Source organism: Euprymna scolopes, chromosome 1, assembly GCF_053919585.1.
Source record: "Euprymna scolopes isolate OS-2025 chromosome 1, ASM5391958v1, whole genome shotgun sequence".
Classification (NCBI taxonomy): Eukaryota; Metazoa; Mollusca; class Cephalopoda; order Sepiida; family Sepiolidae; genus Euprymna; species Euprymna scolopes.
In genome coordinates this window covers 8,390,668-8,416,335 of record NC_136482.1, presented here as the reverse complement: position 1 = coordinate 8,416,335, position 25,668 = coordinate 8,390,668, and the positions used below count along the sequence as shown (strand labels likewise).

At 33.0% G+C, this 25,668-nt stretch overlaps 1 protein-coding gene across 1 annotated transcript in view; it reads left to right on the top strand.

Annotated features, from left to right (window-relative positions):
- LOC145277486 (WD repeat-containing protein 82-like) overlaps positions 1 to 25,668 on the top strand; it is a 51,512-nt gene that overhangs the window by 24,231 nt on the left and 1,613 nt on the right. Inside the window, exons 4-8 of the mRNA XM_080128912.1 lie at positions 3,984 to 4,083; positions 12,600 to 12,716; positions 17,936 to 18,091; positions 18,203 to 18,272; positions 21,668 to 21,810. Of these exons, the coding sequence (XP_079985038.1) occupies positions 3,984 to 4,083; positions 12,600 to 12,716; positions 17,936 to 18,091; positions 18,203 to 18,272; positions 21,668 to 21,810 (586 nt within the window). The remainder of the gene's footprint in view (positions 1 to 3,983; positions 4,084 to 12,599; positions 12,717 to 17,935; positions 18,092 to 18,202; positions 18,273 to 21,667; positions 21,811 to 25,668) is intronic.

The following is a 25,668-nucleotide window of genomic DNA, read 5'->3' as shown; positions in this document are numbered from 1 at the left end:
AAAATTTTATTGAAAGATAAATAAAAATTATTTTAGATGTAAAATGATTTCTCATTTTAAGTCATGTCACCGTTTTAGGGCAGTTAACCGATTTTTAAAAAATATTTTTTCTATGGTAGATAAATCCTGTGTTTTTTTTTTTAAATTTTTTTTAAGGTAATTATGTGTATGTGTCGTTTTAAGAGGGTCTTTTTGCAATTATGGGAAGATGGGGAGGTTGCCACTCTGAACATCCTGAAGACTTAATAGAAACAAAACAAAATCAATTTTTGAATTTAGAGTGGAGGTTGGTTTCACATAAATTTAATGTAAAATAATTCACCATTTCGAAACCATCCTAGCGTTTTAAGACAGTTAACCAATTTATTTTTTATAGGAGATAAATCGTGCACTTTTTTAAGGAAAGATCTTTATTTTTTACACTTATATGTAGCTAACCGACGAATTTTGTTTAGTGGGGAGTTCTGCCACTCGGACATAGCATTATTGTTAGAGCTAAAGATTTTAGGAGAAGGCTTACCAATCGTACCTAGGGTTAGGTGTAGAATTAAGGAAGTTTTTTAATTTTTTGTTAAAAAGGTGTTTAACACCCATTGTGAAACAACTTTACAAGAATTACAACAAACAGACAAAAATGTTATTTAAAACAAGTGACGTTATTCTAACAGAAAACATGACGTTTGGAAAAATATCAAGTAGTTTTTGTTCCACCTATTTAAATATTTTTAAAAAAGAACTTTTTTGCAAAAGCTGACAAATTGCTCCCAAATTTTGAATGAATTTCATTTTTATTTTTAATTACATTTCATGTCTTTTTCTACTGTTTTGTTTTCTTAACTGAGCACCTCATACAAAAATTTAAATATCGATTTTTTTTTTTTTTTTTTTTTATAATCGGGTAGATTAGTTTCCAAGTTTCCATTCTATAATCCACTGAAAACATTGTAAAAAAAGACAAATTAAAAAAAAAAAAAAAAAATCATTTCAGTGCACATTTTCGGTTGTTCAAAGCAAAACCACAATATGTAAAAAATTTGACCACTGGTAAAATTTGAAAAATATTTATATGGTTGATAACAAAATAGCTCTAACTAAACATGTAAGAAAATTTTTTTTTTTATGATCAGATTTTCAATTTAAAAAACAATTTGATCTGGAAAAAAAATCAGCAACAAAAAAAAACATCTGTTTACCAGGGGCTGTGCTCTTACTGTTTTTGTTGCTATTACTAATACTACTGTCCACACTCAAAATCAAAACAATATTTTCCCAGATATCATGTTTTGAAATTGCTATTTACCACAAGAGAAAATCACATACAATTATTCTTTTAATGGATAAAAACAGTAAAGATTGTTTTAGTTAACCGTGGGTGTCTGAAGAAAATTGTTTTTTCAAAATTTTCAGTACTTATGTTGAAATCTTTTTTAACACAACAAAAGACGAATGGTCAAATGTATTTTGGACACCTGAAACTATTAAAAGTGACATCTCTTTTGGTTAGTGTTATGGGGTTAAATGCTAATAAGAACGAAGGAACACAGAATTTTTAGGAATGAAACATGTATTCACATATATTACAGAAAAGTGAGTTAAGTAATACCATACCTCAACGGTAGGACGTTTGCCGGAAGTGATGTCACCAACGGAAGTGACATTATGAGATAGTCCATTAATCCTAAGGAGGGGTGTCTCCAACAGTTAGTTTTAAAGTTCATGAAAAAATTCTTAATACAAACGTGGTACGAGCATTTACAAATGCGGGGGTATTAGAAAATCTTACTGAAAACTCTGTTTTATGATGTTCGCATTTTTATCATGTTATTTGCTTAAAACTCTAAAAGAATATATAATCTACATTCTTTATTCATTTGAAAGTACATTCATTTCTGAACAAAATGGTGATATTTTGAAAAGTTAGTGCTTTGTTTTGTAAAATATGACTATTTTAGCAGAAGCGCCTTGAAATCTGTAATTATACAAAGCGCTTCATCGTCCATATGTATTGGTACATAATGATTAAGAGCATTAGTTTATAATTGGTTCTGACAGTCTTTTGGGGTTGAAAGTTTTAATCTTTGCTACACTAATAACTACCACAAATTAACATTTCCATCTGGTTATGGTTGATGGGATGAGAACAATCTACTCGTATTGATTTGATAAAAAGTTTAGTTTAAAATTTCACACAGGTCCCAATGTTTGACATTCTGACTTATAAAAGATATATTTCTGCCTCAATAATAGTTGCATTCTACATCCGCTAAAAAGGTTGAGAATATAACACTTCAGCTGAGAATAAATTCCAAATAAAACAAATGTTGGCATTTGTAAAAATGTTGGCATTTGTAAAAATGTTGGCATTTTATCCAAAAGACATTCATTTAGTTTCTGTTTTCATATTTAATATTCAAGTTAGAAATAAAATATTTTTCATATTTAATATTCAAGTTAGAAATAAAATGTTTTTCATATTTAATATTCAAGTTAGAAATAAAATGTTTTTCATATTTAATATTCAAGTTAGAAATAAAATGTTTTTCATATTTAATATTCAAGTTAGAAATAAAATGTTTTTCATATTTAATATTCAAGTTAGAAATAAAATGTTTTTCATATTTAATATTCAAGTTAGAAATAAAATGTTTTTCATATTTAATATTCAAGTTAGAAATAAAATGTTTTTCATATTTAATATTCAAGTTAGAAATAAAATGTTTTTCATATTTAATATTCAAGTTAGAAATAAAATGTTTTTCATATTTAATATTCAAGTTAGAAATAAAATGTTTTTCATATTTAATATTCAAGTTAGAAATAAAATGTTTTTCATATTTAATATTCAAGTTAGAAATAAAATGTTTTTCATATTTAATATTCAAGTTAGAAATAAAATGTTTTTCATATTTAATATTCAAGTTAGAAATAAAATGTTTTTCATATTTAATATTCAAGTTAGAAATAAAATGTTTTTCATATTTAATATTCAAGTTAGAAATAAAATGTTTTTCATATTTAATATTCAAGTTAGAAATAAAATGTTTTTCATATTTAATATTCAAGTTAGAAATAAAATGTTTTTCATATTTAATATTCAAGTTAGAAATAAAATGTTTTTCATATTTAATATTCAAGTTAGAAATAAAATGTTTTTCATATTTAATATTCAAGTTAGAAATAAAATGTTTTTCATATTTAATATTCAAGTTAGAAATAAAATGTTTTTCATATTTAATATTCAAGTTAGAAATAAAATGTTTTTCATATTTAATATTCAAGTTAGAAATAAAATGTTTTTCATATTTAATATTCAAGTTAGAAATAAAATGTTTTTCATATTTAATATTCAAGTTAGAAATAAAATGTTTTTCATATTTAATATTCAAGTTAGAAATAAAATGTTTTTCATATTTAATATTCAAGTTAGAAATAAAATGTTTTTCATATTTAATATTCAAGTTAGAAATAAAATGTTTTTCATATTTAATATTCAAGTTAGAAATAAAATGTTTTTCATATTTAATATTCAAGTTAGAAATAAAATGTTTTTCATATTTAATATTCAAGTTAGAAATAAAATGTTTTTCATATTTAATATTCAAGTTAGAAATAAAATGTTTTTCATATTTAATATTCAAGTTAGAAATAAAATGTTTTTCATATTTAATATTCAAGTTAGAAATAAAATGTTTTTCATATTTAATATTCAAGTTAGAAATAAAATGTTTTTCATATTTAATATTCAAGTTAGAAATAAAATGTTTTTCATATTTAATATTCAAGTTAGAAATAAAATGTTTTTCATATTTAATATACAAGTTAGAAATAAAATGTTTTTCATATTTAATATACAAGTAAGAAATAAAATGTTTTTCAGTGTTAGTTTTCCATATACTTTCTTTCCAAATACTTTGATATTATTCATGAAGCCTCTTTTTTCTCTTCCACATAGTTTTTGCACGATTTTTTTAATGTTTTTACAGAGTGGTGACATTATGTATGTCTCCAATTGATGACAAGTTCCTCTCTGGATCGTTGGATAAAACAATTCGATTATGGGACCTTCGTTCACAAAACTGTCAGGTAATAATAACCATCTTTTTTTAATACAACTTTTACATTTTTGTTCATTTCCCTTTTTTTATAGGTTGAAATATGTTGCAATATTTTTTTAACTATAATGGGGTATGATTCCACACAGTCGGGAAATTCTATTTCTAAACAATGCTGCTAGGAACTGACAAATCAAATTAATTCACGTTCCGCCACCAACCAATCACAAACCAGAATTGCTCCATAAAAATTAAACCTTTTCTGTAGCAACTTCGCATACATTTTCTTCGTGTCAACACGGGAAGAATCTTTTGCTCAGTAGCTTCCAACTCAAGAAGTGTTTATTTAGAACCAGTCACCTCCAGGACTTGTGTAAAAAAAACTAACCATCGGAAACTGTTCTGAAACTAAACATGGCTTACAACTCTAGAAAATATTCAAAAACTTTGTGTGTATGATGTTAGCTGATTGTAGGTTTTGTTATCTGGCATTTAATTGAATTTGTATCAGATAACGGATATGTGAGGAATCGAGGTAAGGGTTGCAGTTATTTCTGGTTCATTTTGAGGAAACCACTTATTAAATGGACTAGTGAACTTATACACATTTTCTTCACTTAATGATGAATTTGTTAGTTTTTTTTCTTATCAGGAGCTGCTAAAAACAGCCTATCCTGCCTTGACAGAGTACAAAATAGACTTCGTGGCTTAGTGGAGGATGCCCTTTTCTCTACCCTGCAACCTCTCTCCCACAGAAGAGACGTTGCGAGTGTCGGTGTTTGTGTCGGGGTGGGGGGTTAAAATTTAAAAAAAAAAAAGTTTTGGTAGTTAAGTATGAAGGCTCGAATCTGAACCCTTGAAGCAAATTTGGAAATTAAAGTGTGAAAAAAAACGCGCGGCGTTAACCACTAGGCCACCACGTAATAGTAACGGAAACATGTTTGAATTTATTTAAGTATTAAGAATTGGCAGCTGCCCATACTTAATGACTTAATGAGGTCAACTTTCACTGCGGGGCAGCTTCTTTTTTAGTTTTTTTTTTTTTGGTTTCACCAAGATGTTGGGGGGGGACTAGCTCTCCATAAAAAAGGGGATTGTTCAAATTGTCTGATATAAGGAGAAACTCCACATTGATCAAAGCTGATTGCTTTTGGACGTTCCCGGCAATCGCACCGGGAACAATGTCTTAAGCTTTGTTTCACTTTTATTATACGAAAAAGCCCAATCCACACACGGCGATCGAAAAATGTTAAATATTTAGCTTTTCAAACTCAGGCAAATTAAATAGACCCCCGTTAATTCGTAGATATTATCATTTAGACGTAATATAAAAAGTTTTAAGAAGAAGTGAGCCAACTGATCGCTTCTCGGAAAAAGCCTTTCTTGGACATACACAAAAAGCGAACATACATACACACACACACACACATTTTCGCTTTTATATATATATATATATATATATATATATATATATACTAGCGGGGGGTACCCGGCGATGCCCGGGTGTTTGTAGGTGTGTGTATGTATGGGGGGGGGGTAAGTAATAACCCTGTTTAAATATTATAAAAAAAATTATGTTAAAAAAATCGGAAAAACCAAAACAACCCGGAGCCTTGAGGCTAAGGCGGAAAAAAAATCCGGCACGTTACACGGACACCAAACAGACAAATAACTAAAAGCTGACAAAATGAAATGTTTAAAAAACCAGCAAGTTAAACTAACATCAATGTTTTCTCGGTCAAACATGACGTCATCGTCGCAGTAGTCGTAGAAAAGGGGAAAATGAAGGAACGATTTTTTGCTACCCAACTTCCTGTACAAAACTGGTCATTTTAGGGTAAAGGAATTAATGTTTTTGGCCAATTTTTCGATATTTGTTGTCCAAGATGTCGGGCTTCAAAATGATACTAATCTCGTGAAAATCCGTCGCCTCTGTCGAAAGTTTTTGTAAGACATACAAACACACACACATACATACACACATTTTCGCTTTTCATACATACACACATACACACATTTTCGCTTTTCATACATACACACATTTTCGCTTTTCATACATACACACATTTTCGCTTTTCCTACATACACACATTTTCGCTTTTCCTACATACACACATTTTCGCTTTTCCTACATACACACATTTTCGCTTTTCCTACATACACACATTTTCGCTTTTCCTACATACACACATTTTCGCTTTTCCTACATACACACATTTTCGCTTTTCCTACATACACACATTTTCGCTTTTCCTACATACACACATTTTCGCTTTTCCTACATACACACATTTTCGCTTTTCCTACATACACACATTTTCGCTTTTCCTACATACACACATTTTCGCTTTTCCTACATACACACATTTTCGCTTTTCCTACATACACACATTTTCGCTTTTCCTACATACACACATTTTCGCTTTTCCTACATACACACATTTTCGCTTTTCCTACATACACACATTTTCGCTTTTCCTACATACACACATTTTCGCTTTTCCTACATACACACATTTTCGCTTTTCCTACATACACACATTTTCGCTTTTCCTACATACACACATTTTCGCTTTTCCTACATACACACATTTTCGCTTTTCCTACATACACACATTTTCGCTTTTCCTACATACACACATTTTCGCTTTTCCTACATACACACATTTTCGCTTTTCCTACATACACACATTTTCGCTTTTCCTACATACACACATTTTCGCTTTTCCTACATACACACATTTTCGCTTTTCCTACATACACACATTTTCGCTTTTCCTACATACACACATTTTCGCTTTTCCTACATACACACATTTTCGCTTTTCCTACATACACACATTTTCGCTTTTCCTACATACACACATTTTCGCTTTTCCTACATACACACATTTTCGCTTTTCATACATACACACATTTTCGCTTTTCATACATACACACATTTTCGCTTTTCATACATACACACATTTTCGCTTTTCATACATACACACATTTTCGCTTTTCATACATACACACATTTTCGCTTTTATATATATACTAGCGGGGGTACCCGGCGTTGCCCGGGTGTTTGGAGGTGTGTGTGCTGTTAATTAAAAAAGAAACTGGGAGAGGGGTGTAGGATCGAACCCGAAGCCCTGAGGCGTAGTTTGAAAATAAAATTGGCCAGCCAGAATAAGTTACTGAAAGATGTTTGAATTTATTTAAGAAAGAACTAAATTGACAGGTGCGCGCACGGAAGTCGTCAAGCGTTACGACAACGGAAGCTATTCAGCAAATGAGGTCAATGACCAGGTTTGTTTGTTATAAGCAAAGTAAAAAAAGAAAACATAAAAACGAATGTTAAAACTTAAGCGGGGGGTGGGGTAATCAAAACATAAAAAAAAAAAAAACTAATGCAAAGTAAAAAAAAAAAACAGAAAAACGAACGTTACGTGAAAAATGGCTGAAATAACACTGGTTCAATATTTAAATTTAAGAAATCAAAAAAAAAAAAGAAAAAGACATCTCACACCACGATTCGAACCCAAAATGTTTAGATAACGAACCAACACGCTAACCAACTGAGCTAACGCGACGTACATGAAATTTAGTCAGTTTTTCAACTATTTAAAATAAATCAGGTCATGACGGCATGCGTAGAACTGGTCGTCGTCACGAGAGGACCGGTTTTGTTGACCCCTCCCCCTGTCGAAAATTGTCGATTTCGGGGTGAAAAAAATAAATGTTTTTGGCCAATTTTTCGATATTTTTCGGGCGAAGGATGGAGCTTCAATATGATACAGAGTTTGTGAATTTTCGTTGTCTGTCGTAAGTTTTTAGCGGACACACGAACAAACATACATACATAAACACATTTTCGCTTTTATATATATATAAAGAATAGACTAGCGGAGGGTACCCGGCGTTGCCCGGGTGTTTGTAGGTGTGTGTGGTTTTCGGTAAATCAAAACTCCAGGGGGCGGGGGTTAAAATAAAAATAAAAAAAAGTTTTGGTAGTTAAGTATGAGGATCGAACCCAAACCCTTGAGGCAAAGTTGGAAATTAAAGTGTGAAAAAAAAAAACGTGTGAAGTTAACCATTGAGCCACCGCGAAATACTAACGGAAATACGTTTTAATTTATTTAATTATTTAGAATTGGCAGATGCACGTTTTAATGACTTAGTGAGGTCAACTTTGACTGCGGGGTAGTAATTCATTTACTGCGGGAACGCTTTTTTTATTTTTATTTTTCCAAGATGTTGTGGGGGGGGGGGCAGCTCCCCATAAAAAGTGGATTGTCCAAATTGAATAGCAATTGTCTGATATAAGGAAAATATTTCCACATTGATCAAATCTGATTGCTTTCGGACATTTCCGACGATTGCGACCAGAGAAATACCGCCAGAATTAGTGTCGCTTTTATTATACGAAAAAGCCTAATCCACATGCGGCGAGCAAAAAATGTTGAATATTTATCTTTTCAAAGTTGAGCAAATTAAATAGACAGGCGACCTCCATTGTTAACTCGTAGATATTATGATTTATATGTGATATAAAATGTTTTAAGAAGTTGTGAGCCGACCGACCGCTTCTTGGAAAAAAGCCTTTCTTAAACATACACAAAAAAGCGAACATGCATACACACATTTTCGCTTTTATATATATAGACTAGCGGGGGGGGGGGGTAAAATAATAAAAAAAAATGTTTTGGTAGATAAGTATGAGGATCGAACCCGAACCCTTGAGGCAAAGTTGGAAATTGAAGTGTGAAAAAAAAAGAGTGCAACGTTAACCATTGGGCCACCGTGAGATGCTAACGGAAACATGTTTGAATTTATTTAATTACTTAATTAGCAGGTGCACGTTTTAATGACTTAATGAGGTCAACTTTTGACTGTGGGGTATCATTTCATTTAGTGTGGGAATGCTTTTTTTTTCCCCCCCAAGATGTTGGGGGTAGGGGGAAACAGCTCCACTTGTCCAAATTGAATAGCAATTGTCTTCTCATATAAGGAAATAATATTTCCACATTGAGTAAAGCTCATTGCTTTCGGACATTTCCGCCAATCGAGACCGGAAAAATACCTAGACAATTAGTGTCGCTTTTATTATAGGAAAAGGCCTAACCCACATGCGGCGAGTGAAAGCTGTTGAATATTTATCTTCCCGAAGTCGAGCAAATTAAATAGACATGCGCGCTCCGTTGTTAACCCTGAGATATTACGATTTACATGTGATATAAAAAGTTGTTAGGCAACCGACCGCTTCTCTAAAAAAAGCCTTTCTTGGACATACACAAAAAGCGAACATACATTTTCGCTTTTATCAGAGAGGCGGTAGCACTCTCTATATAGGGATGGCCCGTACACGCCTATATACGCCTACAAAACTATACAAATCTCAACTAAAATCAACTTATAAGTTTCAAAAAGCACATATTCTTACAGAGAAGCGTCTTACGAATCCAGCGAGTGTCAAAACATCGGTTAAAATGTCAAAAGAGAGCAAAAAAAAAAAGGGTACAAAAATGGCCAATTGTTCTTTCTTTTGAGACGATGTATCTCGGTGTACGAACGGTCTCTGACAACAGTTCAAGCATCAATCGACTGCTCTTTACACGGAGAAGTGCAGTGACCCATCGCTTTTTAGCTAACTCCATAATTAAATAAGATTACGTGTAATAAGTTTTAAACACTATATACCCAATGTAGACAGACCACTTCGAACACGGAACTTCTCTCAAAAGGGACAGCTCCAAATAATACACCGGATGCTCACAGACGTTCCAGTTTGCCAGTGGCCTATATTTCTTGGACGCTGAATATTTGAGGTGAACGTTAAGGTTTTTTCTTTAAACAGTAACCCACCAGCGTTAATGAAACCACGAAATCTTTATCTCAGTTGATCAAAATTGTTATAAGAGTAACCTATCAGCAAGTACGACATCAAAAAACAATGTTATAAAAACAAATAATTCTTCAGATTTTGGACTGTAAAATATGTACAAAATATCAATGCTGTGACCAGGATTCGAACCTAGGTTAGCACGGCCACAACGTGGGGTCCTAACCTCTAGACGATCACGGCTAACACTGACGTCTGTCGCTCTTGGCAGAAAGACACATGACTACTGTCAAACTATTGAAAAATAAGGAGGAAACTTGAAATTCTCACGCATGCGCAAAAATACACTATAGCAACCATTGTTAAATGCAGCTGAATCTCTTCGCTTGCTAAGAAAAGTAGATCAGACCAGTTCTTCTAAGAACTCACCAAACGCCAAAGGAAATAAGTTAAATTAACCGCAAAAGAAACTGCAAGAAAGTCCTCTTCTAAGAACTCACTGGAAGCTGACCAAAAAGAATCAAAATCCAAGCCCTAGCCACAAAAATAACTAGATATTGTAGCTACTATACACAATCTACTAATAAAAACAAGTAAGTCTTCTAAAATAAACTACAATAAATTAACCAAGTAACCTCACACTGTCACTGATTAGGACTTCATATAAAGATAACAACTACACTATTGGTGTATATACCGTTCCACACTTTAACTATTGGTGACGGGGCAGTATCTCAATTCTACGAGAGTTGTCTTGCTATAAGATAAGTGATATTATAGTAAGATACACATAAGTGTTATATGTTTACATTTAATAAAAAATGCCAAAGTCAGCACATAGTAAAAAAGCTCAGAGAAATATAGACTATGAAAAAAACAAAGTCAAGGTATTATCTTAGCAAAAAGAATACTATCAGAAAAATGCTGAAATAATAAAAATTAAGTATCATGCAAATCCTGAGGCAAAGAAGTCTGCCTCCCGTGCTGACTCAAAAGCACGGTATAACAGGGATCCCGAGGGGAAAAAAACTGCTTCACGTGCTCTTTATAACAAAGAACCAGAAAAAAAGAAGGCTGCCTCACGTGCTCTTTATAACAAAGAACCAGAAAAAAAAAGAAGGCTGCCTCACGTGCTGACTCAAAAGCACTGTATAACAGGGATCCCAAGGGGAAAAAACTTCCTCATGCACAAACTATTATAAATATAAATATCAAAAACTGCCAAATCTTTGCCAAAACGCCAAAGAATGAACCAAGAAAAATTTAATAGTGAAGGTATGAACATTTTAGAACTTTATAATACTCTAACTGTTTTATCAGAGAGGCGGTAGCACTCTCTATGTAATATAGAACCGATGGAGGACCAAGAGGCAACTCCTAAGGCCCAAAACCCAAAGACCTAAAACCCAGCAGGAAGCGACCTGCTACTAATGGAGGCGGCAATGAGCCGCCTCCTAAAAAAGACAATACTATCATGAATGTAAGTTTAAAAATAAGACTGTAAGTAAAAATACTAATTAACAAGAATAAAAAAGCATTGGAAATGCAAAAGGATATAGAGATGGTATGCCAAAAAGTATACAAACAAGATAGCTATGAATGGCTAGGCACATGGAAATAGAATTGCATCCAAAGTATAGCCCTATAGCTTTTTACAACCATAATGATGGCACGGAATGAAGATTGGAGAAAAGCTATAGGGCTATACTTTGGATGCAATTCTATTTCCATGTGCCTAGCCATTCATAGCTATCTTGTTTGTATACTTTTTAGCATACCATCCCTATATCCTTTTGCATTTCCAATGCCTTTTTATTCTTGTATATATAGACTAGCGGGGGCTCCCGGCGATGCCCGGGTGTTTGGAGGTGTGTGTGGTGTTAAACAAAAAAGAATCCGGGGGGGGGGGGGGGGATGAACCCGAAGCCCTGAGGCGAAGTTTGAAAATAAAATCGGCCAGCCAGAATGAGTTAGTGAAAGATGTTTGAATTTATTTAAGAACCAAATTGACAGGTGCACAGCCGGAAGTCGTCGAGCGTTACGACGACGACATAGGTTTGTTTGTTATAAGCGAAGTAAAAAAGAAAACAACGTTAACACTAAGCGGGGGAAAAAAAAATACAAAAAAGAACTAACGTAAGGCAAACGAACGATGAAAACAGAAAACCGAACACGTGAAAAATGGCTTAAATAAGCCTGTTTCGATATTAAAATTTAAAAAATCGAGAAAAAAACAAAAAAAAACAAAAAACATCTCGCACCCAAAACGTTTAGATAATGAACCAAGGACTTAACCAACTGAGCTAAGGCGACGTTCACAAAATTTGTTCGGTTTTTCAACTATTTAAAGTAAATCAGGTCACGACGTCATTTGACGCATGCATAGAATCGTTCATGGTCATGAGAGGACCGTTTTTAGGGGGGGGGGTCAATTTATCCCAACATGCATTTTTATTTTATTTTTTTTTAGAAGGTATCCATTGAGAGAAGGCTAAAGTACATTTACAAATAACTTTGTTAGATTTAATTTATATGAAAAGTAGAGTTTGTCCCAACTATTTTATATTAATAATACATTTTTTTTGTTTTAATTAACCTATTTTTATACACTAAGTATTGTTTTTTATTCATATTGGTTTAAAATATTTTTATATACAATAGTAAGTATTGTGTTTATTTGTTATTCATATTGGTTTAAAAAAAATTTTATTCATATTTTCAAGGGTTTAATGAATCTCCCTGGCAGACCAGTTGCAGCTTTTGATCCAGAGGGACTGATATTTGCTGCTGGAATCAATTCTGAATGTGTAAAACTTTATGACCTTCGTTCTTTTGATAAGGTAAGCATCATTGGCAGCTTTTGAAGACCACATTTTCATTCGCTTAACTTGTTCTATGTATGAAATTTTTTTGAATTTAAATCTAATTAACTTGTGACTGTATATGCCTACAAAAGGACTTTCATGTTCAAAGTGAACAGTAAAGCATCAGAAATCTTTTTTTTTTTTTTTTTTTTTTTTTTTTTACAAAAGATATGTACTTTGTGAAATGTTTATATATTAAGTAATCAGGGATCCATCGTTTTTTGTTTTTTCTTGCCAGAAAAAATTGATTTTGACTAAAATTGTTTGAAACTTTCTATGAATGCAAGTTTTTGTTTTCGTCAAAATATGCTTTTTGTAAAAACTGAAATCTGCCAAATATCTAGAGCCTTACTTACTTTTTAAGTATTGTTTGACTTGATTTTCTTTTTCTTATCTTTTCCTGCTATTTCTTTTTGACCCTATCAGTGGGTCTCTCAATAGAGCCACCAGTTGACTGTTAGTGGCGACCTGTAATGCTTAAGGACAGGAACCCGGTGGTTGAGCAGATCATGTTCAAGGTACAATAGGAGCATACACCACTTTGCCCCTTACTTGGGCTAAGACAAGTGGTTGGACAGATCTGATCAAATCAATCACTTGATCATGTCTAGCACTAAATCAAGCATAAAAAAAATATGCTCACATCCCCCCACATTAGACAAACTGATTTAGTAAGCAACAGCTGAATCCACTTGCGGGATAATGGACTCAACCTGGCTGGGAAACCAAAATTTTTCCTTAAAAAGAACAAACAAACTAATAAAGCCTTTAGAAAAAAAAAAATTCACTTTAGCAGAATTAGAAGAATCTCTCTCTAAAGCCCAACAGAAAAACCTGACAAAATTTCATGCGATTTTCTGAAAAACCTACCAAAAGTATTTAAATATTTACTCAAAATATACAATGAAATATGGCCCACTGGAAATATCCATCAAATTTGGAAACCGACTGCGATAATTACAATTGCTAAACATAACACTCTATATCAAAATGATACTAGGTCATCACACGTTAGACTAATAGAATTAACATGCTGCATTGGAAACAATGATAAGCACCAAACTAATCTGGTTTGTAGAATCTAAGAACTTGATAACAAAATACCAATCTGGATTTCATAAACACAGAAGCACAACTAACCATTTTGATTCAACTGGAGACATCTATAAGAGAGGCCTTCATAAAAAAAGAATATCTGGTAGCCATATTTTCTTACATTAAAAAGGCATCCGACACCATGTGAAAACACAGTTATGAAAGACCTAAAAGAATTAGGACTGAAAGGAAAAATGCCAATATTCATCCAAGATTTTCTACAAAATAGACATTTTATTGTAAGAATAAGAACATTCTCAATTCAAGAACAAAAAAAAACAGAATTACACAAAATATTCTTTTTGTAATTCTGTTCAACATAAAAATATTGTTCCAACTACTGGAATACATTATGCACTCTACGTGGACGATTTTTTTTTATATACTGTAGATGCAGATACATTTATCTAATAGTGTAAACTCCAACTTTGCTTAAAATAACAATGTTCAGAAGAAAACGCTTTCAAATTCTCAGAAATCAAGACGAAATGTGTACACTTTTTTAACCTACGAAAAATGCACAATGACCCAACCTTAACATAAAAATCAAATACAAGTAGTTGATGAATATAAATTTCTAGGGATTATATTTGACTGAAAATTTTCATCCTCCATATTACGTAAGGAAAAATATTAACAAAACCATAAACTTATTTAAAAGTAGTAAGTCACACTGATTAGGAAGCAAATAAGCAAACGCTATTAAAACTGCACTAATCCATAGTGTGATCTAAGTTGGACTATGGAGCCTTTATATATGGAGTAGCAAGACCTTCGTACTTGAAAAAACTTGAAACAATCCACCACCAAGGATTGAGAATCACATTTGACGCTTTTCCTTTATGTAGAGTCTAATGAAGCCCCCACTAGCAATAAGAAAGGAAAAACTAGCTCTTAAATATTTACCAAAATAGCTTAAAATCTACTAAACCCAGTCTATGACTGTACCTTTAGCTTGAAATGCGAAATCTTATTTGGGGAAAAACACCAAAGCAATCAGACCATTCAGCCTACAAACTAAAAAAACTGCCCCCAAAAAAACAAATACTATCCACAAATCAATCATTTCCATAATCCTGCCATAGCAATTAAAGGAACATAGAATTCTACTAGACATGACTAAATATGCTAATGACTGAACAAACCTAATAATATTCCACAAAAAATTCCAAAACACAGAAATGAATCATCTTAACCACATACCTATATACACTGATGGTTCAAAAAGTCAAAATAATGTAGGAAGTGCTGCCATATCATATGAAGGAAAACTAGGCAAAAGATTAATAAATGCAGCATCAATATTGAAATTATTGATTTCACTCTCAACCTAATCACTAAAAGTCAACAAAAAGAAATGTTTCTCAAACTTGGTACACATAATAACACCAAAATCCCCACAAAAACTGCATGACCTTAAATGACCATAGAAAGGTTGGTAGGTCGTTAAGCATAAACAAATCTTTTCTTTTCTTTGCTCTCTCCATCTTGCCTTCCTTTTCCCTCTTATGACAGTTCTCCCTGAAAACTAAAAATGTTAATTTTGCCATGAAGATTACAATTTCAAACAATTTATGGGTAGGGGTGGAGGGTGAGTTTTGTTTCATTCAAGAATGACCTCCTATCTCCCCTCCACACATATCCGATTCTCTCTCCTCTGATCTTGATCACGTACAATGGGGAAAGGAGTGGCTGGTTACTTTTAATGCATCTAAAACTAAGCTTCTATCTTTACATCATCAACGTTCTGATCCCTATCTGGCATCAATTAAAATGAATGGCTCTCGTGTTGGGGAGGCCTCAAGTTTTGACAAGCTTCTGGGCTTGACCTTTACTCCTGATCTTAAATAGAATACGTACATCAAATGTTGCCAAGGCTGCTGGAAAAATGGTTGGATCCTTCTATCGATCCAGTAGATATCTCACTGCTGATGCAATTCTCTATCTATATAAGAGCCAGGTACGTCCAAGGATGGAATACTGTTGCCACATCTGGGCAGGAGCTGTTAGAAAGGACTTGTCCTGCCTTGATGGGGTTCAAAATAGACTTTGTGGCCTTTTCTCTTCGCTGCAACCTCTATCTCACAGAAGAGATGTTGCAAGTTTGTCTCTGCTTTATCTTTATTTTCATAGAAAGTGTTCGACTGAGCTTCAATCTATGGTCCCCCCTCGCCAAACTTTCACAAGAGACACTCGTCTAGCTGAAAACACTATCAATAATTCCCCCTACTCTTTATCTGTGCCTAAACCTAAACGTAGATTCCATGATCAAAGAAGCTTCTTTCTTAGAACTGCACGCCTGTGGAATTGTCTTCCGTTTTCCTGCTTTCCAGCTGACTACAATATGGTTGTTTTCAAGTCTATTGTAAACAAGTTCTTGATGAGCCGTTCCACTTAAGCTAACAAATTTACCGAACTTCCATTACTATCGATTACTATATTGTCCTTTTGACTATTGTACACTTTTTAACCCTTATCCTTGAAGGGCCTCTCGACCTTGGTAAGTGGTGACGCCTATGTAAAAAAAAAAAATGTACTGTGTCTTTTTCTTAATTTTTATTTTGTTGAAACTGATTGGAGTTGCAAATAGCCTGAAGTGAGAATCTCTGACATTTTTAATGATTTTAAATTCTTGTCATTATCTTAATGTGACTATCTCTCTTAATTTCACTATTTCTTGTTTACAAGAACTACAACATGGCCATCTTCAAATGCCATAAATCATAATCAAAATTTGCTCATTGCATGCACAATTAACAGAAAGTAAAAAGGGAAATAACTCTGCGTATTTCCATTCGAAGAAATCTTTTTACTCATTGCCCACTTGGGAGTGACAGTTCTAATTTAGAATAAATTTCTGACAATTAAAAAACATTTCTTCTTACAATGATTTACTTTTATTACATTTTTCTGTTTATATTTCAAGTTTTGAGGTTATCTTTCTTAATTATGGTTCTTTCTAATTGGCTTAACAGGTTATGTGCTGATCATTTTATATCGCTCTTTTTTTTTTTTTACAAAGGAGTCACCACTTATCAAGGCCCGAATGCCACTCGATGATAAGGGCTAATGAATGTACAGTAGTAAATCTGACAATATCATAGTAATAGTTGTGGAAATTTGGTGAATTGGATTACTTAAGGGGATAGCTCATCAAGAATTTGTTTATGTTGGACTTGAAGACAACCATATCGTAGTCAGCTGGAAAACAGGCAAACGGAAGAGAGTTCCATAAGTGTGCAGTTCTAAGAAAGAAGCTTTGTTCATGGAATACGTTTAGGTTTAGGCACAGATAAAGAGTGGGAAATTATTGATAGTGGTTTTAGCTAGACGGGTGTTTTTCGTGAAAGTTTGGTGGGGGGGGGGCATAGATTGGAGCTCAGAGGAGCACTTGCCATGAAAATAATGATAAAGCAGAGACAGGCTCGCAACATCTTTGTAGGAAAGAAGTTGCGGAGAAGAGAAAAGGGCATCCTCTACTAGGCTATGAAGTTTATTTTGAACTCTGTCAAGCCAGGATAAGGTTTTCTAGCAGCTCCCGCCCATATGTGGCAACAGTACTCTGTCCTTGGATGTACCTGGTTCTTATATAGGTAGAGAATTGCATCAGGAGTGAGATATCTACTGGATCGATAGAAGGATACCATCATTTTTCCAGCGACTTTGGCAACGGATTTGATGTATGTGTTCCATCTCAGATCAGATGTAAAGGTCAAGCTCAGGCCTGTCAAAACATGAAGCCTCCCCAAGACGAGAGCCATTCATTTTAATTGATGCCAAATGGGGATCAGATCGTTGATGATGTAAAAATAGAAGCTTGGTTTTAGATGCATTAAAAGTAACCAGCCATGTCTTTCCCATTGTATCTTTCTTTCTTTTTTTGTTTATTATTGCTCGTATTTTGAATATTTCTGCTGTATCAGTTGTAATGGAAAAAAAAAAAAAATGAAAAGCTAAGGAATGTGCAACAGCTAAAACTTGCAATACAGATTATCAGTTATGTGCTTTCATTGTCAAATTTCATTTTAATTAGTATTTGATTAAAAATGTTGATATATTATGAAAACCTGTTATTTGAGATTTTTTTTTTTCTCTTTAAGGGCCCATTTACTACGTTCAAGTTGAATCAGGATAAGGACTGTGATTGGACAGGAATGAAGTTCAGTCCAGATGGTAAACTGATTCTGATTTCCACCAATGCTCAAGTGATCCGCCTCATCGATGCTTTTCATGGCTCTCCCTTGCATACATTCACAGTAAGTTGATTTCTCTTCTTCGGATTTAATTTGTGCTTTCAAGGTCAATATTTTTAAGTATATCAGCAACTATTACATGCTAACCCTCGTTTTTTTTTTTCTCTCTCTCAGGGACACACAAATAACAAAGGAATTCCATTAGAAGCCTCATTTAGCCCAGATTCTAAGTTTGTCTTCTCAGGTATGACTTTATAATTTTCTTTTCAAAAGGCACCCAATATATTTGATATCCGTCTCTTATTGTCAGCCCCCCCCCTCTATCTCTGCCATTACAGGAAAAGATCGTAAATGTGTCATTGAATTTTCATCAAAGCAAATTCCAAAAAAATATATGGCAATGTAAAACTAAATATTTGGTGCTAAGTGATATGATTCTTTCGTCTCTTTAAAGAAAAATATTGCAGCTGTTATCGTATGCGTGTTGATGAGCAAGCTCATGTTTCACTTAATTCTCCCCATCCATTCGCTTGTTAAGCAAGCAAATGTTTTGAGCATCTGTTAAATTTCTTGAATACTTGGGGGGGGGGCAGTCTTTGAATCACTTGGCCATACACCTGCGTTTTTACTATAATATATTATGTTCATCATAGTATTATCCTTTTTCATATTCTATTTTTATCTGGCATCAAGTAATAATAAAAAGGGTGCTTGTGCAGTATAATTCAGTTTCAAATGCATTTCAGATAAAAATGCATACTTATATGTTATGTCAAAATTAGTAAGAATTCAAAAAATTATTAGAAATGATAGAAAAATAATCTTCTATATATATAAAAGCGAAAATGTATGTATGTGTGTATGTTTGGATGTCTGCTAAAAACTTTCGACAGACGCGACGAAAATTCACAAACTTGGTATCACATTGAATCTCCATCCTTTGCTCGAAAAATTGGCCAAAAACGTGAACTTTTTCAACCCGAAATCGACAATTTTCGACAGGGGGGAGGGGGTCAACAAAAACGGTCCTCTCAGATGACGTCGTGACCTGATCTACTTTAAATAGTTGAAAAACCGAACAAATTTCATGTCCGTCGCTTTAGCTCAGTTGGTTAAGGCCTTGGTTCATTATCTAAACGTTTTGGGTTCTAATCGTGGTGTGAGATTTTTTAAATTTAAATATTGAATCAGTGTTATTGAAGCCATTTTTCATGTAACGTTCATTTTTCTGCTTTTTTTTTTTTTTTTTTTTTTTTTTTTTTACTTTGCTTATTCGTAGCGACACCCAAAAAAAACCCGGGTACCCACCGATTTATTAAATTTTAATATCAAAACAGGCTTATTTAAGCCATTTTTCACATGTTCATTTTCTGTTTTCATTGTTCGTTTGCCTTATGTTAGTTTTTTTTTGTGTTTTTTTTTTTCCCTGCTTAAGTGTTAACGTTGTTTTCTTTTTTTACTTCGCTTATAACAAACAAACCTACGCCGTCGTTGTCGTTGTAACGCTCAACGACTTCCGGCCATGCACCTGTCAATTTCGTTCTTAAATAAATTCAAACATCTTTCACTAACTAAATTCAAACATCTTTCACATTCTGGCTGACCAATTTTATTTTTAAACTTCGCCTCAGGGCTTCAGGTTCGATCCCCCCCCCTCCCCCCAAGGTTCTTTTTTATTTAACACCACACACACCTACAAACGTCCTCTCATGACGAGTCCGCTTCTACCTACGCATGCATCATACGACGTCGTAACCTGATTTACTTTATTTGAAAAAGGGACACAATTTTGGCAACGGCGTCTTAGCTCAGTTGCTTAGAGCACGGCCTCATTATCTAAACGTTTTGGGTTCGAATCGTGGTGTGAGATGTCTTTTTTAAATTTTAATATTGAAACGGTTATTTATTTTTCAAGTGTTTTTTTTTTGGGGGGGGGCTATTTTTCAGATTTTTTAAAGAAGTTTTAACGCTCGTTTTTCTGTTTTCTTTTTTTTTGTTTTACCAATTTTTACATTTAACATCGTTCGTTTGCCTTATGTTAGTTTTTTTTGTGTTTTTTTTTTGAATATTTACTTCGGTTATTATGTTATGCTTTGATCAATGTGGTGAAAACCCTTCATATTAGACAATTGCTATTCATTTGAGAGTTCCCCTTTTTTGGAGGAGCTTTGTTTTCCCAACATCGTGGGGAAACAAATAAATTAGATGGCAGAAAGCTGAACTGACCTTCAGCCAACATTCGTTTCTGCACCTGCTAGAAAGTCAACCTTTTGACTGACATTAAATTCCAATGCTTTTCACTTCCTATGGCCTCGTAGTGTAGTGGTAAGATGTCACGTTTTCTTTCACTTTCTTTTCCGCCTTCGGGTTCGAGCCTCCCTTCTACTAACACCTTTTTTTTTTCCTTTTTTTCCTTTTACACTTTGAAACACTCGGGCAATGCCGGGTACACCATCTAGTGTTTCATAATTTTTTTACTAATTTGACATGCAACTAAGTAATTGTGTTTTAAGCTGAAATGCATTTTTTTTTTTTTTTTGTCCCATTCTTAAAGAATGACCAATTTGTCTTATAATTTTTCGTTTCCTTCAAACTTGTCTTCTGTTTTACTCGAAATTCAAGAAATTTGTTGTTCAAATTCTCTATTTTCAATTTGTTAATAAGCCGAAAAATGTGAGTTGGTAAAAAATTTTTTGTCATACCATTGACGAGATCAAGTTGTCTCCTGATTTGTTTCTTAATATCAGTTTTGTTTTCAACCAAAAACAAATTCAATGAACTGAGGTTGGAATGAGTTACATACATATTTTTTTTTATTTGTAAAAAAAAAAAAAAAAAAAAAAAAAAAAAAAATCATTGCATATTTTCTATAAAATTGGCTTCGTTAATTATTAGGAATTTTTTTTTTTTTTTTACTTTTGATAATGTTTTGCTTTTTCTATATTTTTACTTATTTCTCTTTTCACATGTGTAAATTTTATCTTCTATTCTTTTGTCTTTAGTGTGTCTAAAACTCCTGTTCAAGGATTCTATAATCTTAATGGTGATTAATTGTAAGGCCATTTTTGTTTAGGCCATAAATGATCATAGTTTAGAATCGAAATGAAAAAGGAGAATTCTGAATATCGGTTGCAGGTAGGTAAGATGAATAGTGCAGTAGTTATAATGATATTAATCCAAAAGGTGAAGTCCACAAATAAGATAGCTTAGTTCCGCCAAGTAAGGCAATAAAAATAAGTAGCAATTCTGGCTATGTCATAAGTGATTAAATAAAACACATTCTGACAAATTTGCTTTCTGATCGGTCCATTGCCTTCATTCTTGGGTATAAATGAAATCGTCCAAGTATTCACAACCATATGCATGACAATTATACCAAAAATATTGCAACAACTCTAGATTACTTTCTTTTTGCTCATGAACCGGAAGGGGTTTGTTGATAAAAATAATTTTTTATTTTTTTTTTTATTTTTTAATCTTATTACAAAAAAAAAAGTGCCACCTCAGACCCCCTAGATATTGCCAACACCCAACTTTTGACTTTTTTTTTTTACTTCATAGAAAATATCTTTCAATTAAGTAATCTTGGTTGTAGTATAGCAAAATCACATTTGTATTTTAAATCTCTATCTCTTTCAGGCTCCACTGATGGTAAGATTCATTGTTGGAGTACTGAAACGGGAAGCAAGGTGGCTATGTTGAGTGCAGACCATCCCGGGCCTGTACAGTGTGTCCAATTTAACCCTAAGTACATGATGCTGGCGACAGCCTGCACAAACATGGTAAGCAGAAATTACAGCCCTCCCTCCTTTTTTTTTTCATAACTTTTATAATCATGAAATAACTTTGCAGATTGTATCAAATGACTGTAAATTTATTGTATGACACAAAATCACACATAAGGTTGATGTTTTGTAAAATTCCGATCATATTTATATTTTTGCAAAAAAATACCTTTCTGTTTAACAACTGTGCAATGAATGTTTGGCACTACCTGAGTCACTGCCAATGTAAAGAAAGAAATATGTTGCCCCTAAAAATTACTACAAACTTTCAAGTTCAGAGTTGCTCCATGATAAAACTGGATGTTTTCAAAATTAATAACTGCAAATTAAAAACATGTTTGACTGGATTTGAGTTCATTCTTGATCCATATAATATATGACAAAAAGTCTATATTCCAAATTTTAAGATGTTGTCCATCTTACCGTTTATTCTTTACAGCATGTTAAATGAATCTAATAAATTCCAAAATTGGCATAATAATTACATGAATGATTCTGTGTTACATATCAGATGCTGTCAAGAATTGAACATTTTAACATGCTTAAAGAAATAATTGAAAGAATTGAACATTTTTAATATGCTTAAAGAAATAAATGATAAGATGGACAACATCTTAAAATTTGGAATATAGACTTTTGTCATTTGTTTGTATACACTGTGTATCAAATTATTAATGAGTTTACATTTTTTTTAAATATTTAAGGAATGGGTGAATAAAAATCCATGAAACTTTGAGAAAATGCTTACAAAATTATTCAGCTAATCCAGTCAGAAAAGAAAAGTATTTAAAGTAGTATTAGCGAAACTATGGCAGAAGATAGGAATATCTGTTGATTTCAGTGTATCAAGTTATTAACGAGGTTGATAAAAAACACAATTTGCCCATAACTTGTTTATTGAAATAATTTTCAAACATTAAATGAACTAGGAAAAATGCTTAGAACACAATAACTACATAGCAATTTCTACGTTGACATAATTAGTAGGGGATATGCGATCTTTTTTTTTATGAATGACTTTTAAAAGATGTTGGTCCACAGAATTAGTCAAATTTGTGATTTCATCAAGTTATTTCTTGCGATACCTCTTGAAGAGCATCCCACAACTCATCATTGCTCTTAAATTGGCGTTCACTTGCATAGAGGCATCGCTCCATGATATTCCAAAAGTTCTCAATTGAGTTCAAATCTGGTGAATTCGCAGGACACTCCATCTTCTGTGGCCCAGAGAACCCCAGTTGTTGCAAATACTCTTTGCTTTTGTTTGCTGCATGCGAGGGAGCATTATCCTGCATACAAAATAATAGTTCTTCTGAATGTCAACCTTTGCTTCTTCAGCCAGGGTTCAAAGTGCTCCTTCAGAAAAGCTATATAAGCATTTGACGTCATTTTTACGCTTTCTGGGACTCTCCATAATTCCAGATCAAATCATTATCACCACAACCTTGTTGGCGCCTTAAACGCTGATGACGATGTCGTCCATCTAGGACCTATCCCTTGCTCCAGCCATCGCGAGTGACACGCACTTCATCCATGAACAAAACTTTGGAAAAATCCGTTTTCATGTTGTCCTCTGCCATTTCAATTGGTTTTGTATGTGATGTTGCTTTAATGGAGGCTTTGTCACAGACTTAACAGATTTTGCCACTTCTTTCAGAAGGTGACATCGAGTACTTTTTGAGACATTCTTCAACCCGGTTTGGTCAAAGACTTCTCGACTTGTCTACCCAGGGTTCTTAACAACTTCACGTTTAATTTGGAGTAGAGAACGGCATGAAACAACTGTAGATTTACCCTTATCAGCTAATCTTACGTATCTTTTGTACGGTCCTTGACAAAGTTCTTCAGTTTGATGGTACCTTCCTATCATTTTCGATATTTTGAGGGTAGTTTTAACTTTTGCTAGCTGTTCTGTAATAGTACTCTTTTCAGAACTACTCAAACCACCTTTACGAACCATTTTATTGACAAAACAGACTGCCTTGTTAATAATTTGACATGCTTTGTAGTTACATCAAGTTTCATAAATTAAAGATTGGTATAAATAAAAGGTGAAATATAATTGAATAAGTATATGTTTCCCATAAAACATACATCTATATCTCTTACAGAACACAGGCTTTTATTGCTTATGAATGAAGGCCTGTCAATCCTAATTGTTGTCTACTGGTCATTTTTATTTCATTTTTTGTTCTGTTATTATCTTGCCAATGCAGCCAATTAATTTCTGCTGATGATTTTTTTACAAGTCAGCTCTGCCTATCAATCTAGACAAATGGGTGCTTTTTTGTTATGATAGTAAAAAATTAAAATATTGAATTTCAAGTAAAACCAATGGTATCTGCTTAGCTGTTATGTCGCAGTAATGAACATATCCAAATATTATGAAAAATGATAGGGTAGAAAATTAATTATTAATGAAAATAGTTTTTGAAGACAATTAGTGAAAATTGAGTTTTGCAAAAAAAAAAAAAAAACTGGAGACTTCAAAAGGAAGATAATTATTTTCTGAAAACTGAAAATCTTTGGCCAATTTAGCAAAACTTAATCTTTACAAATTGTTTTTAAAAACTTTTTCCATTATAATTATTTATCAATCTTATTTTTCATAAGTTTTGGATGTGTTCATCATCAGCAGAAATTAATTGGCTGCATTGGCAAGAGAATAACAAGAAAAATAAAAATAAAATTTGAAAATGAAATGAAAATGACTAGTAGACAACAATTAGGATTGACAGGCCTTCATTCATAAACAGTAAAAACCTGTGTTCTCCAAATATTACTGTGGCACTACAATTAAGTAGTGAAACCAATAATCCGTTGGTGTCACTAGAAATTAAATATTTTGTTACAATGTTTTGATTTTCACTATCATAGCAAAAAAAACGACAATTGCTCATTTTTTGCTTACAACTTTCAAATCAAAATTGTTGAGCTTTCAATTTATGACATTGCATGTTTTTCACGGATATTTTTCGATCTTTTTTTTTTTTTTTTAATTTTTTTCTCAATCGCATGTAATAATTTATACCCCCCCCCTCTTCCCGGACACAACCGGCAGCACAAATTGCCTTCAGAAAGGATATTCTCATAATTTTGTTTTCTCTCTCCAAATTATCATGATTGTATTAAATTTGTCATCTGTTGAAATTATTATACACCTACTATTAATGATGACGAGTATATAATCCAAAGAAGTCATCATCTCAATTCCTATTTAATAATTAACTGAAAAAAAGTGTTGTGGGAGTCGATTGAACAAATTCGAATCTCCACCCTCAGAGGTTAAATAATACTTGTAAAAAATTTGACTGAAATCTGTTTAAACACACATAAAAACATTGTTGTGGGAAGAAATAAGCATTATACCAGTATGGTAGGCACAACTTTTGTAATTAAAAACATTTTTATACTTAAGACACATTCTCTTGAAGACCAAACTCTGCGAAATGCAGATAGCTGCCCTAAAGATGGACAACGCCCATCTTTAAAAGAGCCGAAGTGTAACGTGGTCATTACACTATAAGCATGTTGTTATATTCCAACCACTCAGACCCACATGTCTGGTACTTTGTCACAAAGAAACAAAGAAAAATCCGACTCAGCATTTTTTTAAAGTGCAAATGAAACGCATTTATTCATGGTTCTTCCAAAGTAATACATTTCATTATCTTTTCAAGTCTTTTTTACACGTGTTTTACAACACTCTGTCATATATATGTGCTTTTTAAAAGTCTATCTCTCCACCACTGGATGCCGGCCATAGTCGGCACTTTCTCCCTTTCAACTTCACACGTCCATCGTCCCCAACACACACTTTGTTTTTCCTGCTCAATCCTTCCCATGATGTCTGTG